This window comes from Primulina tabacum, chromosome 14 (assembly GCF_025594145.1).
Source record: "Primulina tabacum isolate GXHZ01 chromosome 14, ASM2559414v2, whole genome shotgun sequence".
In the NCBI taxonomy this organism is placed as follows: Eukaryota; Viridiplantae; Streptophyta; class Magnoliopsida; order Lamiales; family Gesneriaceae; genus Primulina; species Primulina tabacum.
In genome coordinates this window covers 37,713,647-37,729,564 of record NC_134563.1, presented here as the reverse complement: position 1 = coordinate 37,729,564, position 15,918 = coordinate 37,713,647, and the positions used below count along the sequence as shown (strand labels likewise).

Sequence of the window (15,918 nt, the reverse complement as noted above, 5' to 3'; positions counted from 1 at the left end):
TGATGTAATGTGTAGTTGTTTTGTTATGTCCGTCTATCAAAGAACATATCATCAGCATCAATAATAACGTGTAACCAGGGGGGACCGAGCACATTTGCTTCTTCTACACTCTCACCCATTTTTTTTAAAAAAAACTTGTATCCCCTCATGAAGTTTCCTGTGACCGATACCCCGTCTTTGGCTCACTCCATTTCCCTATCATTTTGGACTGTGCGACGAATTTTGGATTGCAAGGTTTTCGTGTCTTTTCTACTTAATTGTTTTCAGTCTTTGAGACCCACCCAATTTATCTATTTTCAGCTTGTTCTTGGTGGTTTAATTCATGGTCCTGATTCTTGTTATGGGATTTCTTGAATTGGTACACGCAAATGAAAAAGGTATTCAACATATTTGAATAGGCCACCGAGATGGCTACAAAAATAAGCATGGCTTGTAGTTGAGCTGGAACCTAGATTATTTTGGTCCCTTGACTCTATAATAATAATAGTAATGTAATATGTGACTGAATACTTGTATATTCGTATGGTTTAACAAGAGGCAGAAATTACTCTCCTTGAATAATATAGTTTGAATTTCTAATTTTTTGAAAGCGTCCTTTCGTAAAATGTTGTTGTGTCTAATCATAATCATAATAATAATAATAATAATAACTAGTAAATACATAGGTGTTTGTAGACATTAAATTTAATTATTATTTTATTAAAGTGAGGGCAGGCCTTTTTATTTTATCTTTATGGTCCAGTTGAATTATGAAATCTTGTAAAATACGAAAACTAGAACAGGACTGCGTAGCACTGTGCTGTATGTACTATTACTGACACTCGGTTTTTATATTATTTTATATTATCAATTACTTATATATTAAGTCTCACCTAATAGAGACAAAAGATATCAATATGATATTTTACAATTTTTTTGAGTCGGTTTGCTGTGAGACTATCTTACGAATTTTTATAGGTGGAATCGATCAATTTTACCGATATTCACAATAAAAATTAATACTTTTATCATAAAAAGTAATATTTTTTGTGGATGACTCAAACAAGAGATTTGTCTCACAAAATACGACATGTGAGATCGTCTTACACAATTTTTTACCTATTTTTTTTTTGTTTTTGCCCCCTATTTATGTATTTACTATATTTGTACATCTCTTCGATTTTTAATTTAACATAAATCAATTTAATTAAAACAGAATTGATTAAGCTGGCTATATATATTTACTGAGACAAAAAATTTGATATGTTGATATGATTTTTTTTTTTTTCATTTTACCATCTCTTCCCCACCCCACCAAATTTATGTATTTAATACTATATTTGCTTTTATCAATGGGTCAAATTGTCAGTATGGTTCTTCGTCAATTTTTAAAATTGATGTACAATTATTTTTGTTGCTTTTTTCTACGTTACGTTGGGTTAATTTCACCAATTGGGGTGTGAACCATTGGATGTACAATTATAATTATAATTAAATAAAATTATTTACAAATTCTGGCATCACAAAATCCCAAATTATTTCAATTCTGTTAATATTTTATTTACTTACAAAAAATTCATTAACCTTTTCATAAGACTAAAAAATAATGACAATAACTCCAGTCATATCCGTTTAATGTGTGGAAAAATTCATTAAAACCTGACTTCAAAAACACAAATTCACTTTAATCGCTAATTAAACATAATCTTTCTTTTCTGTAATTTGGAATTTGGTCAGGGAGAATACCATCAATGGGCTTGCAATATAACTTAAATTCTATATTTCGTAAAAAAAATAATAATTAGAAAATCAGAATGTATATACCATTTTACTTTCTTCAAGGGATAACTTTTATTTCGTGGATCATAAAAACTATATCAAATAACTTTTTCACGGATTAGTTTTCTAAGATATATTAAAATTTAATCAAATAATATTCGGATAGTGTATCAAAATAACATTGTGATCTATTTAAGAAACACAAATTTGACCAAAAATACATACAAAATACACCATCAAAACTCCGGATACCACACTGTTGTCCTTGACAGTTAGTTAACGGAGTAGAGTGCCCAAGTTGGTAATGGAAACCTATATACTTTTAGCACCAAGAAGAAGAAGAAGAAGAAGAAGAAGAAGAAGAAGAATGCCAATACAATTGTTACATAAATGGTGAGGTATCTTGAAATGCATATGCACAAAGAGAATATAATAAATTCAGACGGACTCAAGGATTGACAATTAAATCTCCACACTTACACTTCCAACACATTGGCTTGTAATTTGAAATGTCTTCTCGTATTGAATATGCATATTTGGTAGTGGGAGTGGTATAAAAATGGCTTCCTTTAAAGTGATGAAGATATCTCATGGGAGGCGAAATTGGGACTTGAACTGCCTCGCAATGCCCGCAACTTTGGCACATTCTTTCACATCTCGGAGGCCTTGATCCTATCAATAATCTCACTTTACTTGCATTTTCTTCACCATTATTTCTACTCTGCACCTATACCAGAAACAACAGTATCATAATAAGCATTCCTAACTTGCTGAAAGATATGAAAGAAGAGGCCATTCAAAATATTACGTCACCTCGGTGAAATCAGAGAATTTGCCAGATTGTCTACCTGAAACATGCAAGCGCATGAGAAACTTCACTTGGAAAATGGGCGAGAGCCATTCATGCATATATATATATATATATATATATATATATACACTCACTCACCTTGAACCAACAACTTTTGGTCAAAATTTAAACCTGGTGATATTGCCAAGAACACGAAAGCCATCAATTTCATGCAGGCCATGGATTTTCTTCTTTCTTTATTTTTTGGAGGGAGGAACATAAACTTGGGACTCAAATAACCAAGTAAAAAACATAAATTTCCTTGGCTGCAATGATTGAATCTCGAAGACAAAAGGGTTATCAGCAAAAGATGGATATAGAAAAGAACTTGAGAATGGATCCGAAAAGGGAAAGACCTTTCCTCTCCTTGTTTGAAGAGCACAAAAAACAAGAGGTTTAGTTGTACGAAAACAGCGCCGGTTTTTATGTTCAACAAAGTGAATTTAATGTTATTGGACAAGAACGGGTTAACCAACGCAGGCAGAATATTTATTTATTTTCAAAGAAAATGACGTGTGAGTGATGAATACAGAATACATAACATTGGCGAGACTTGTGGGGCTTTCGTTTTCAATATATGCATGGATCTCTTCATTCAGTCTCCCTTTATTTTCGTGTATTCCTGCCTACTTTTAATGGGTTTTCAATTTTATTTGAATTTAATTATGAGCTATGCTTCAACTTCATGTCGAAATTTGATATAGCAAATAAGATTGGGGTTCTCATCGGATAGGTGGTTTATCGTTATGCGACCCAAATTTGAAAACAAAGTCGCGCGCAACGTTTTAGATGAACTACATTTTGTAGGATAAAATTCTCATCTGGTTACATGCTTTCATTAGGCTTCGGGCTCATCTCACATAAAAATCATAAACATTTTAAATTGTGGGTCAGATTTTATTTTATTATTATTTTTTTATGTAGAAAACCGCAAGTGTCTTTCGCTCTACACTGTGTAAACCTCCAACTAATGTCATATTAGATTGTAAACTACGCTAAAAAAGTTGTTTGTATGAAGAATTAAATTCGTGACCATTAGTTAGCTAACGTTCACTTAATCCACCGACTTAAACAACTCTTTCACGCTAAATTCAAATAACACCTCCAACCCTGTTGGAACTAACGATGTTAAAACTAAATCTTTAAATTCCCAGGGAATTCATCCAAATCTTTGATTATAAACAACACTACAAATTAATATTTTAATTATAGTGTATACATATATACACACCAAAATTTTCTTCAGATTTGGCAACAAGCGTGCATGCATGAATGATTCAGTGCAACCCCTACCAACCTGCCTTTTTTCGTATTAGCAAATCTTTATATTTCTCTATAATTGAAAATTGTCCACCATATGCTGTATTACATCCGCGCCATGAAAATTGATGCAATAAGTTTTCACCTAAACATAACAGAGACAAAACGAAATTGGTGTTTTCTCATTGCAACGTTCAGCACTAAACAAAAACCATGCAACAAATAATATCTGATCAGGCCTATACCATTAGAGTTCAAAAGATACATGCCTGAATGGTATTGTGTGCAAGAAGTCTTTGGATACTCCCACTGAAGTTGACATCAACTCGTTCCCAAGTCATTGTCGTTAGCCCTCTGATCACAGCCTCTACAACACGAGCAACAGTCGAATGTCAGGTTTGCGAAATACGGATCCAATAATTGAATGTTGAAATGAATCGTACAAATCTCTCAGTTATAGTAAAAAAAACCCCAATTTCACTACATTTTATTCCCCAGTTTTCTTGCTTCCGATGGAAACCATAACGGATTTGAAACCCAGGCCAGAAACATCAACTCATAGACCCAAATTTTGTTGTATCAATGCAAGTCATCGCATAGAGTTATTTTAGATTGCCCGAATATAATACGAACCTTCCATTTCCCTTGTCCTGCTTCTAGCAACTTTAGCATCCGGAGGAAAAATTTCCTGAGGATTCACCACTTTTGACGGATCTTCATGGACAATATGTGGGTATCTAGCATCTTCCAGGAGATTCCGGCGCTAAGAAGATTAACACAAAACAAGAACTGTAAGATATCAGGCATGCTTAAGTATTGCCGTGCAAGTGCAAATGTCTTTACCTTTGGAAGCTGGTTTCGGCGGCGCAATGATGATGAACTCCACCCAACAAGATCTATATATAAAGTATTAAGGTAAAAGAAAACAAAATATATCAAGAGTGCTTATCACTATCCCTTGCTTTTCGAATAAAACCTGAAAGCTATGCCATAGTACCCGTAACTTTTAAATTCCATTTGTCAATACAAAGCTTCAATGGATACAAGTCATATATAAGAAAATGCAGGGGAAGAGACGATCATATAAATTAAAGTCAGGATACGGTCATAATGTGTATTTGCATAAGCAACACGCCTCTTAAATGATTTCAAAGCGGATCTACATTAGTGTCGAGAACCGGAAACATCAATAATTCGATTTGAATTGGCTGAAAGCTAGATTGAACCAAAATAAACAACTCACATAAACTTAAGATCATCAGAGTCACTGCTCATCTGAACAAGAAGAGGAGGTTTTCCATTTTCGCGATCTTCCAAGAATAAATGTTTACCAGTTCTACCAAGTAACCCTGAAGCACGTGATGCAACTTTCTCCATGGCTTTAAACCCACAGAAAACAGGAACCTGCCAGATAGCCAAATTTATCAACATTTTGGCTTACTGCTTTGGTAAAGGGGATGGAAAAAAAACCTAGTGACGGACCTGTTTGTGCCCCCTGGTCCCAAGATGTGGCGTTGCAGATGTAATGAAGTTCACTGGTTCGAGTCCGGCAATTTTTGCCGTTGGTGGCTTTTCTTCAGATGATTCTTTCGACTCATCCGACATGTGATCACCATTTTCATTACTATTTTTTCTTGTAAAATCTTGTTGATAAAGACAAGCAGCAGCATATCTTGCTACCAAGCCACCCAGAGAGTGAGCCACAAACGAGATCTTTTGAAGATTTGGATGGCGTTTGACGACAGAAATCACCTGAAAAATGAATCAGCCAACACACCCTTAAATTCTAGCTCCTAGAGGCCAAGAAGCAGCTCCAGGCATATATTTGAACGACCAGTAAAAAGTGCAACCACAAAATCTTGGTGAAGAGTAAAGTGGATAATTCAGGGAAATGTTTAGCAAACCTCATCAGCTAATCTCTTCCCCATAACATCAACACCATCGAATGTCAACATGGAAGAATTACATTCGCTACCTGGAAAAAAATGTTGGTCAAGAATAGTTTATAAAAAGAAAATCATTATCGTTTCTACGATTATCGCATTTCCAAATGATCTGTTTCATTTCAAAATGTCTTGTATATTTGAACTAAATCCGTGTCCTAATTTCAATTTAGCGTGTCATTTACCCAGCGAAGCATCAGACATGAGATGATCGGGCACTTGGGAAACAAAATTTACGTAGAACATGCTATTTTTTTTGAAGTTTGAATCTTAACATTCAATCTGATCTTATATAAAATTTTAGATACAGGAAAAGTTAGAAAAACTCACTGACTCATATAAAAAAAAAGTATAAATAAACATGCTACATATATATATTTTATACATAAAGAAACATTAATTTACAGGAACAAATCGAAAGAGTCAGAAATATAAAACAAGAGATGAAAATAAATTGAAAAAGGTATAGAGCTCACAATGTACTAAAACATCTTCGGGAAACACCTTCACAAATCGCTTCGCAGCATATCTCCAATCTTGAGCACTGCACACACATGTCCAAATAAATATTAAAACTAATTACACGAAGAGCGACATCGAATTGACGACAATTATTTCACCATCAACACTCATCAATCCAATCACAAAAAAACATCCCTTTATCTCAAATCAAATTCAACAAAAAATTTTGCAATCTATATTAGTTAAATAGCATATCAAGAAGCAGCTGTCAACCCAATGAATAATTTAGATCGCGAATCACCAGAATTACTTCATACCCCAAAAAGGAAAAAATTAAATAAATAAATAAATAAAAGAACACAAGATTGCTCTTTTACCCATTTTGACATCGTATCGTCAAAATTTTATCACTAAAAAAAGAGAAACGGAAGTTCAAAATTATAGCTTCATCCACATTCAATACATCCAAACCTTCCGATAATTCCATTGACCATGACGATCAGGTGCGTGGGTACGTGATTTTTCGCCTTGCGAGAGGCTTCGACGTTGAAACTTCCGTGGACATCCGGCGCCTCCGCCGCCGCAATATCGTCGTCTAATCTCATACACCCAAATTTCGGGACAAAAAAGAAAGTCCTTTTGATCTTCTGCTTCTTGGGTTTGTTTTCCTGATCGCTTTTTTTTCCATCAGCTTCTTGTTCTGCCATAGTTTCTGCACCAATATCCTTCACTTCCACTGGAGCGTTAATTGGAGTAAACTGGTTTTATTACATATGTTTAATAATGAAAGAAGTCAGGGTGGGTCTGAAGAGCAACCACGTCAACATTAATCTAGAAATATTACATGAACTTAGTCTGAATTACTATCTGGTTTCGGGGTTGGTTGGCGGATGATTGAGTCAAGTCAAAATGTTGACCTAGGAGCTGAGCTGCGTGATAACGGAGACCGTCTAGAAGTAATGCTAATGCATCTGCATCCATAAACGTGTCAAAATAGATTAGGTCCGTCGTCCAGACATGTCATATACACTTAACCATTTTCGATATTTGTCCTACAATTTTCGGGACACTCGATCGAAGTAGGTCGACAGGTCCCCCACACCAATTATGTGTAGGGACGGACCTTCCTTACCCGAAATAACAAACATATATATGCTACTCTCTTCAGTGATCCAACACTATTTGGACTTTTAGTTTAACAAATTATTGGGCCCGATATCTGTTGGGCTCCTAAGGTATGGGCTCGGGATGATATTTCTTAACATATGGCATTCACATACCTAGTATCTAAACCATTTAAATGGCCCAATGAAATCATGCCACGTGATAAAAATTAATGGTATTTATTTATGTGTGTAAAAGTTATATATATATATAATATATAGGTATTTGATTTATTTTGTTATGTTTTGTATATGAATGAATTCCCCCAATTACAGATGTGTCCCAGTTGGTGTTGAATTAATTGGATATGCTATACTAAAGAGAGACATTAAAGATGAACATTTTAATTTAATTCTGAATCACCCAAAGTGAGATGTAGACGTGTGTGGCCGATAACCCCAAAGTTGATGTGTTTCATACAACAGAAGCAACCATTCATAAAACCTGATTTGTAGGTGTGGTAACAGCAACATTATTTATTTATTTTTTTTAAAAAAAAATAAATAAAAAAATAGTCCTGGATATGAACATTGCAATTCGAAGCAAATTAGGATTTGGAATCACCGGACAGGGTCCCGCCGCCACTAAAGCTGCATGGCCCGGCGGTCACATCGGGTGATAGACTCTCACCACCATCACCACCACCACCACCACCACCACCACCACTGTTATAAACAAATAAATAAATACATGATGATTAGACCCCTTGCCTTGTATTTTTATATTGGGGGGGACCAGCTAGTTGAACAAACACTCTTGCTATTTTCTTTCTCACGTGCCTACCTCCCATTTTTGCCGGGCAGGAGCTACTTAATTCTTCCTGAACAAGAATATCTACTTCTCCTTCATGATAAAGAGAGACGACCAGGATTCTTAATCTAATCGGTCTCAGAAGACAAATGGAAATATGGATGGAGAGTAAGAGAGTTTGTTAATTTTTTTGTTGGACAGCAGTGTTATCCAAGAGACTGACAAAAAGAGGAGGAGAGCTACAGTAATACTAGTTATTATGAAAATAATGATTTGTGGGAAACAACCCCCGCGCGGTTTTCGCGCGCCTGAATAAGGGTCCGATGTGCTGCTAGTAACCAGTACTTTTGTCTTGTACCCCCACCACCACTCATGCTATATTACTTTCTCAAATACAACCCTAAACCTCAACATCAAACTGTATTTCAATTTACAAATTCTCCACTCACAAATATTTGTTTCAACTGACTACCTCACTTCAATTTCATTAAATATATTGGCTTCTACTACTACTACTACTATTATTATTATATGCAACACCCAACAATTAATATTACCAGGTGTACTCGTAACACTATTAAATACTTTTATAAAGGTCTCTTTGAATTTGTAGAGCATGTGATGTGAGTATTTAATCAATGTTCATTAGCTCGATTCATCCTATCTTATCAATATATTCTCAAACAAAGACTTGTCTGATATGATATATCTTGCTAATATGATTCGAAAGTTGTGGTTTTAATCTAAAAAAATTTAATCGTAGAAAATTAACAGCCACATTGTAAGAATATATTGTTCGACATTTATGAGTAAATAAATAAACAATAAAAAAATAGTAAATTTGTGTTTTATCAGAATTAGGTGTTGTGCCAGATGTTACAACATCTCAGGACAACATGCAGCGGAATATTATATTTTGTAACACAAATTCACTTAACTTAAATAGATGGACGAGATTAAATTTGCACAAGTATAAATACTTGTGCGGTGCCTTATTGCAAAAATTAATCACTAGAAAAATCAATCGTTTACAAAAATCTTACACTAGTTATTATAACAAAAATCAATTTCCTCAACAAGTTGAGGAAATAAATGCTTTCTAAAAACAAATAACCAGAATAAAACTAAAAACAAGAAAGCAAAACGTGTTGCTAAAAAGGAGATCCACGAGTAACAGTCTTCGGCCAACTTCGCCACAGATGTTGTCCGCGGATGTTCTCAACATTCACAGCAACACTTTATCACACACTTCTGCACACAGCACGTTTCTTGAATAAGGTTTTCTCTGAAATTCTGAACGTGCACACGTGAGTGAATATTGACCGAGAGGAAGAAGAAGCTCAATGATGTCCTTGGTCTCTTATTTATAGATGTAGAGTTTCATTACATAAGAAAACCTATTTCACAAGGAAAGATAAGAGTTTTATTAGGAATAAACTCTTTTTAAACAACAATATCATATCTCATCAATATATAACATATCTTTAAATATATTTGAATAATTATCTCATTATCTAAGAAAGGCAAAATCATATAAAATAATAAACTCAATTAGATCAACAAGGAAATATAATATTAGGAAAATAATTTAAATCAATAAAATATATCAATTAAAATTGAAAATAATATTTCTTACTATCTCCCCCTTTTTGCCTTTCTTGGACAAAATGAGATCAAACTCAATTATCAATGTTTAGTTCAAATTAACTCCCCCTGAGTTAATCAACTCCCCCTGAGTTAAAACATTTCTTTTCCCCTGAACAAACTACAGACATTAAAAATGCTGTTAGAAATGTTGTCATTAGCAGTTAAGCAGAATCAACACATAGACAGAACCATTAGTAAAACAAAAACAACACAGAAAAAGAAACTCTTAACCAAAAACACTTAATTCCCCCCATCTCCTTCATCCTTGGTCCTTGAAGGACCAGCTTCGGTTTGATCATGTCCATCTCTCCCTTTTTGTCCAGGAAAGACTGCTACATCCAAAAGCATCCGAAAGTGTCTAGCCAATGCTTCATAGTATGCAATATCCGCCGTGGCTTGTTCAACAGTTTTCATAGCATGAACAACAGCAGCCCTGGCTTGCGCAATCTTTGCCTCAGCGTGAGCAATGTGAGCATGTGCGTCTGGGACAAAGATCATGATATAGTCAGTAGACTGGGATGGAGTAGGAGGACTTGGTGGTGGCTCCGCAACAGGTGGTGCTTTGGGAGATTCACACCAAGGAAGATCAATTCGGCGATTGCCCTTGAAGAGTGCAGGAGCAATCTTGAGTGTATCACTGGTGGTTGATAGTTGTTCATCAATGTCTCTAATAAAACCTTGAAAAACAAGCATTCCATAGATCAGTGATGAAAATGGTAGCTTGGAAGCTTTGAGTCCCCCTTCGGCATACTGAAGAACTGTCTGGAAAACAAGATTCCCAAAATTGAACACTCATCGTGTCCCAATGGAGTGCAGTATGAACGCCTGATGTCTTGTCACGATGGTGTAATTTGTCGAGGGTGTCCAATTTCGAATACCCACATTGTGTAATACTGAGTAAAAGGATGTCAACTTTGCAGCTGATAGCTTCTGTGGGTATGCTGGGAAATGAGTAATCAGACCCCCAGTGAGAGTAGAGGTGACCTCATGGATGTCAGGAAGGAGTCCGTCTTCGGAATCAGTAGGTGTGTTGTAGAGCAGATTGATAGCAACAGGATTGAAATCAAAAATTTTGTTTCGAACAAATACCTTCCCGTATTTGGCTGACCTCTCATCACCTACCCCAGGTGATAGGTTTGCATAGAATTCCAGAACAGGTTTCCTGCAGAAAGGTGTAACAGCAGATACAGTTGAGAGAAGTTGAGCGTGCTGGAAGAATGTGATCAAGTTCTGTCTGTCAAAAGCATCTGTATCAATGCTCCTTTCTTCTATGAGTTCACGGTGAGCATAAAGATGCCACTGAGCAACGGCGTGCTCAGTGTAGAATTTGGTAGAGAAGGCAATGTCCAGGTCATAATTACTGAGGTCAGTGTTGTCCTCAGTGTGGACAACATCCTCAGCAACATCTGCTTCCAGAGGCTCGTGTGCTTCAGGGATATCATTTACTTCAGTAGGGTTATCAGGAGAACCGTTGGATTCAGTAGAATTCTCAGATTCTTGGACTTCCCAGGAACAACAGAAGTGTCAGCTCTTGGATTTTTCAAGTTGGCCATAAATTGTGCCAACGTGATTTCCTCCTCTCTGTTGGGTGAGGGACTGTCGTGGAGGAACATGGAGTGCTTCATCATTGGATTCAGTGGCTTCGCTGGAGGAGGTGCTACTGTCCGTAGGTGGCATGGCAGTTTTCTTGCGAGCCACAAATTCATAGTTCGCATCATCTGAGTCATCCCTCGAAGTATTCTCTGGATCAATAAGAGACGATCGACTCGGCCCTTCTCCTTTGTGACGAAACCTCTTGGAAGTAGTCAAGTCAGGATTATACCCCGCCTGTCGTTTTGATCTTCTGACTGGAGGAGGAGGCGGGCACGCCTTATTGACGGCAGCAAAATCCGGTGGATTATCGAGATCAATTTCCCAGGCTCACATGGAGCAATTACTTCCAAGGGCACGGCTTCTTCAACAGCAAGTACCAGTGTTAGAGACGGTTCGACTGTGGGTGCTGCAGCAGATGTTGTCTCGTTGGGAGCAACATCTTATGTGTATCCCATTTCGCTTCGAATGTCATGGGGATCAAACCCTTTTCCTGCCATTGATTATGATTTGAGAGTTGAACGATATCAGTAGGGGAAATTACAGAGAGAAAGGAGAAATTGCAAGTGTAATTTTTCGAGGATCTTCTGAACAATGAGAATGCCGATAATTTGAGTTAAGCGGTGTAACCAACAAGAGGATAATCATGAAATCACAGTGCAGCGGTAATATAATTCATTAACTTATCGGTGCCAACGGTAAAAAAAATAATGGGTAGGAGAAAATATCCGTTACTCGCTTCAGATTTTATCGAGATAATTAAGAGCAAAGTCTATTCAAAAAGATTTCCAGAGGTAGAACCCACATCGAATTAACTCCAATTTACATCAAAGAACACATGAATTCGATTTCCGGCAAAAAAATGATTTTTATAGAATTTTTCTTTGTTGACATACGAATATCCTTATGACTTGACAAAACTCACTAAGTTATGTTTATGCATGACTTATGGATACCCAATAACAGAATGTAACAAGAATAGGAATATGAGAGCAAATATGAGGTATGAGTACTGATGAAGTGTTGTTACAAATGTTGGCAACATCTTCTGACAACACACATAATTCAAAACAAAAATTTCCAGTTTTACTTCACACTTACTTCTTACTTATCAACTTTCTAAACATAGAAGTGACAGCTCTCACACTAGAGGAACAGTCTTCTTTAGACTCCTCTAGGTAGCTTTTTCCATTTTCTTATATTTCTGTGTTAATATTTAGAAGGGGTAGCTCCCACACTTAAAGTCCGGCCTTCATAGGACTACTTTAGGTAGCTTTTTCCATCTTTCCTTCTAAACACAGACCCAATAATTTTAAATAATCATGTACCAATTTTACTTGGGTGACTTGTCACATTGGTTAGAGTCAAGTGACCATTCTTCAAAACCTTCGTGACTTAAGTTCACATGTATATAAGTGTGAGGATTTAGACTATAACAAGGAATTGTGGGTGCATCAGAAAAGTGTGCTACAAAGTTTCAACACAACATATCACAGTATAAATGCTATGTAATATGCCTAAGTCCTAAGAATGCACATGCAGGTTAGGTGTTGTCCGAGATGTTGTAACATATGAGACAACGTCTATGTATAATCAGGCAGAACACATGCTGAGAGATTTTCTAAGGTTAGAAAACCTCTCAAAATCTAATGTTTTTGTGAATATGTCAGCCAGTTGGTTATTTGTACCAACAAATTCAATTCGAATCAATCATTTTTCTACTAAATCTCGAATAAAGTGATGTCTAATGTCAATGTGTTTGGTTCGAGAGTGTTGTACTGGATTTTTTGAAATATTGATTGCACTAGAATTATCACAGTACACAGTTAATGTTTCACTCTTAAGTCCATAGTATTCTATCATTTGGTTCATCCATAAAAGTTGAGAACAACAACTCCCAGCTGTCACATATTCAGATTCAGCAGTTGAGAGTGACACACAATTTTGTTTCCTACTATGCCAAGAGATCAAATTATTGCCAAGGTAAAAGCAACCTCCAGATGTACTCTTCCTATCATCTAAATCACCAGCCCAATCAGCATCAGAAAAACCTATTAAGTTCGAGTTGGTTTCTTGAGTGTACCATAGCCCTAATTCAATTGTGCCTGCTATGTAGCGAAGAATACGCTTCACAGCTTTCAAATGAGAGATATTAGGATTAGATTGATATCTAGCACATAAGCATACACTGAACATGATGTCAGGTCGACTGGCTGTCAAATAAAGGAGACTACCTATGATGCTGCGGTATAAGGTGTTGTCAACATTTTCGGCAGCATCATCTTTGGATAATTTTTCGTTTGAGCCCATAGATGTCTTCATATGCTTGGTGTTTTCATTAGCAAATTTCTTTATCAAGTTTTTAGCATACTTACTTTGACATAAAAAGATGTCATCATACATTTGTTTGATTTGCAAACCAAGAAAGAAACCTAGCTCACCCACCATGCTCATTTCGAATGTGGATGACATGCACTCAACAAAATTATCAGTATGCTTTTGAGATGAGGAATCAAAGATTATATCATCAACATAAACTTGACAAATAAGTATCTCACCTTTGGATTTCTGAATAAAAATAGTATTGTCTACCTCACCTCGTTTGAAGCCAATTTCAAGAAGATATTCTGTTAATCTGTCATACCATGCACGTGGTGCTTGCTTCAAACCGTAGAGGGCCTTTTTCAACTTATACACATGATTCAAATTATGTGGATCTTCGAATCCTTTAGGCTGTCTAACATATGCTTCCTCACATAAGGTACCATTCAAGAATGCACTTTTGACGTCCATTTGAAATAATTTGATTTTCATGTAGCAAGCAATGGATAGCAGAAGTCGGATTGACTCAATGCGGGCAACAGGAGCAAAGGTCTCATCAAAATCAACCCTCTCAACCTGTGTATACCCTTGAGCAACCAACCTTGCTTTGTTTCGAATGATGTTTCCTGACTCATCAGTTTTATTTTTAAAAATCCATCTAGTTCCAATTATGTTGACGTGGTCAGGGGGTGGAACAAGATCACACACATCATTTCGAACGAATTCATTAAGCTCATCATGCATAGCGTTGACCCAAAATTCATCTTTTAAGGCTTCGTCAACATTTTTCGATTCATATTGAGATACAAAACATGAAAATCTAACATGTGAGTAAGCCGAGCTCATGCATATAAGTCCAGCCATTTTTCGGTAATCGATTTTCTCTTTCTTTCGGGTTTGGACATCACCTTGCACGCATCCAATTATTTGGGATGTTGGATGATTTTTCTGAATCTTATTTGGTATATTCTGTCCATCATTTGCTGTGTCATCATCACTATTTGCTTCGTTTTCAAATTCAGCGACTTCAGTGTCACATGTTGTGCTAGGTGTTGCAACATCTGGGGCAATACCTGCATTTTCCAGTATGATGGGATTTTCCAGAAGATCATCAACATCATCCTCAGTAGTTTTCTTCTTGAGGCCTGCACAATCGTCAAAAACAACATTAATTGATTCTATAATAGTCATTGTTCTTAAATTAAACATACGATAGGCTCGACTATTAGTGGCGTATCTCAAAAACAAACACTTATCACTCTTTGAATCAAACTTTGCAAGTTGATCCCTGTCATTCAAAGTGTAACAAACACAGCCAAAGACATGAAAACATTTAAGATTAGGCTTCCTTCCCATGATGATTTCATAAGAAGTCATGGTTGAACCACTTCTTAAATAGACCCTATTCGAAATATGGCACGCTGTATTAAGAGCTTCTGCCCAAAAACACTTTGAAATATTCTTTGAAGCTAGCATCACCCTTGCCATTTCTTGCAAAGTTCTTACGTTCACCAATGCCATTTTGTTGTGGTGTTTTTGGTGCTGAAAATTCATGTGAGATCCCCTTCTTGTCACAAAAGGATGAGAATAAAGAATTTTAAAATTCCTTACCATGATCAGTTCTGATTCTTCTCACCTTTAAATTATGGAAGTTTGTGATTCTTGTGACCAATTGTTTAAACACAACAAAAGTGTCCGATTTCTCCCAAATGAAATTTACCCATGAATATCGTGAGAAATCATCAACACACACAAACGAATACCTCTTACCTCCAAAGCTTTCCACCTTCCATAGGACCCATAAGGTCCAAGTGTAGCAATTCCAGACAGCATGTTTTCCCAGATGTTGGCAACACTGGGTGCGACACGCGAGTCTGTTTTCCTTTTTGACAGTCTCCACACACGTATGGTATTCCAGATGAAAGATTAGGCATACCTCTTACTGCATCGTACTTACTCAAGTTCTTCAAGGTTTTGAAATTTACATGTCCAAGTTTTTGATGCCAAAGGTCAAGTTCGGTGATTTGTACATGCTTGCATGAAGATTATTCACTTATTTGATAGCAATTATCTGAATACCTTGTACCTGTCATAATGCACATGTTAGCTTCATCAAAAACTTCACAATTATGTTTATCAAACTTAACGAGCAAATTATCATCACACAATTGG

General features: G+C 36.2%; 1 protein-coding gene across 2 annotated transcripts; it reads right to left on the bottom strand.

The window, feature by feature from the left end:
• Positions 1–2,571: 2,571 nt before the first annotated feature.
• On the bottom strand, positions 2,572–7,249 carry LOC142525166 (uncharacterized). Of its 2 annotated transcripts, XM_075629345.1 has the most exons (11): positions 6,745–7,249; positions 6,288–6,355; positions 5,773–5,843; positions 5,351–5,620; positions 5,112–5,272; positions 4,972–5,027; positions 4,712–4,764; positions 4,502–4,631; positions 4,138–4,235; positions 3,906–4,013; positions 2,572–2,606 (listed from the first exon to the last, which is right to left on the bottom strand). In XM_075629345.1, the coding sequence occupies exons 1-10, from the start codon at positions 6,978–6,980 to the stop codon at positions 3,942–3,944; spliced, it is 1,215 nt and encodes a 404-aa protein (XP_075485460.1). In that variant the 5' UTR covers positions 6,981–7,249; the 3' UTR covers positions 2,572–2,606; positions 3,906–3,941. The 2 variants fall into 2 exon arrangements, with proteins under 2 accessions (XP_075485460.1, XP_075485459.1); XM_075629344.1 differs by lacking the exon at positions 2,572–2,606 and having other exon boundaries at positions 3,735–4,013; positions 6,745–7,246.
• Positions 7,250–15,918: the final 8,669 nt, after the last annotated feature.

What these genes read in the sequence shown, in the direction of transcription:
- LOC142525166 (XM_075629345.1), bottom strand. Translation starts at nt 6,980, where the DNA reads ATGGCAGAACAAGAAGCTGATGGAAAAAAAAGCGATCAGGAAAACAAA. An exon ending in CGAAGATGTTTTAGTACATT is followed by an intron (nt 5,844 to 6,287) that starts GTGAGCTCTATA and finishes ATTTTTTTCCAG; the next exon opens with GTAGCGAATGTAATTCTTCC. An exon ending in TCTGATGATCTTAAGTTTAT is followed by an intron (nt 5,028 to 5,111) that starts GTGAGTTGTTTA and finishes ACACTAATGTAG; the next exon opens with ATCCGCTTTGAAATCATTTA.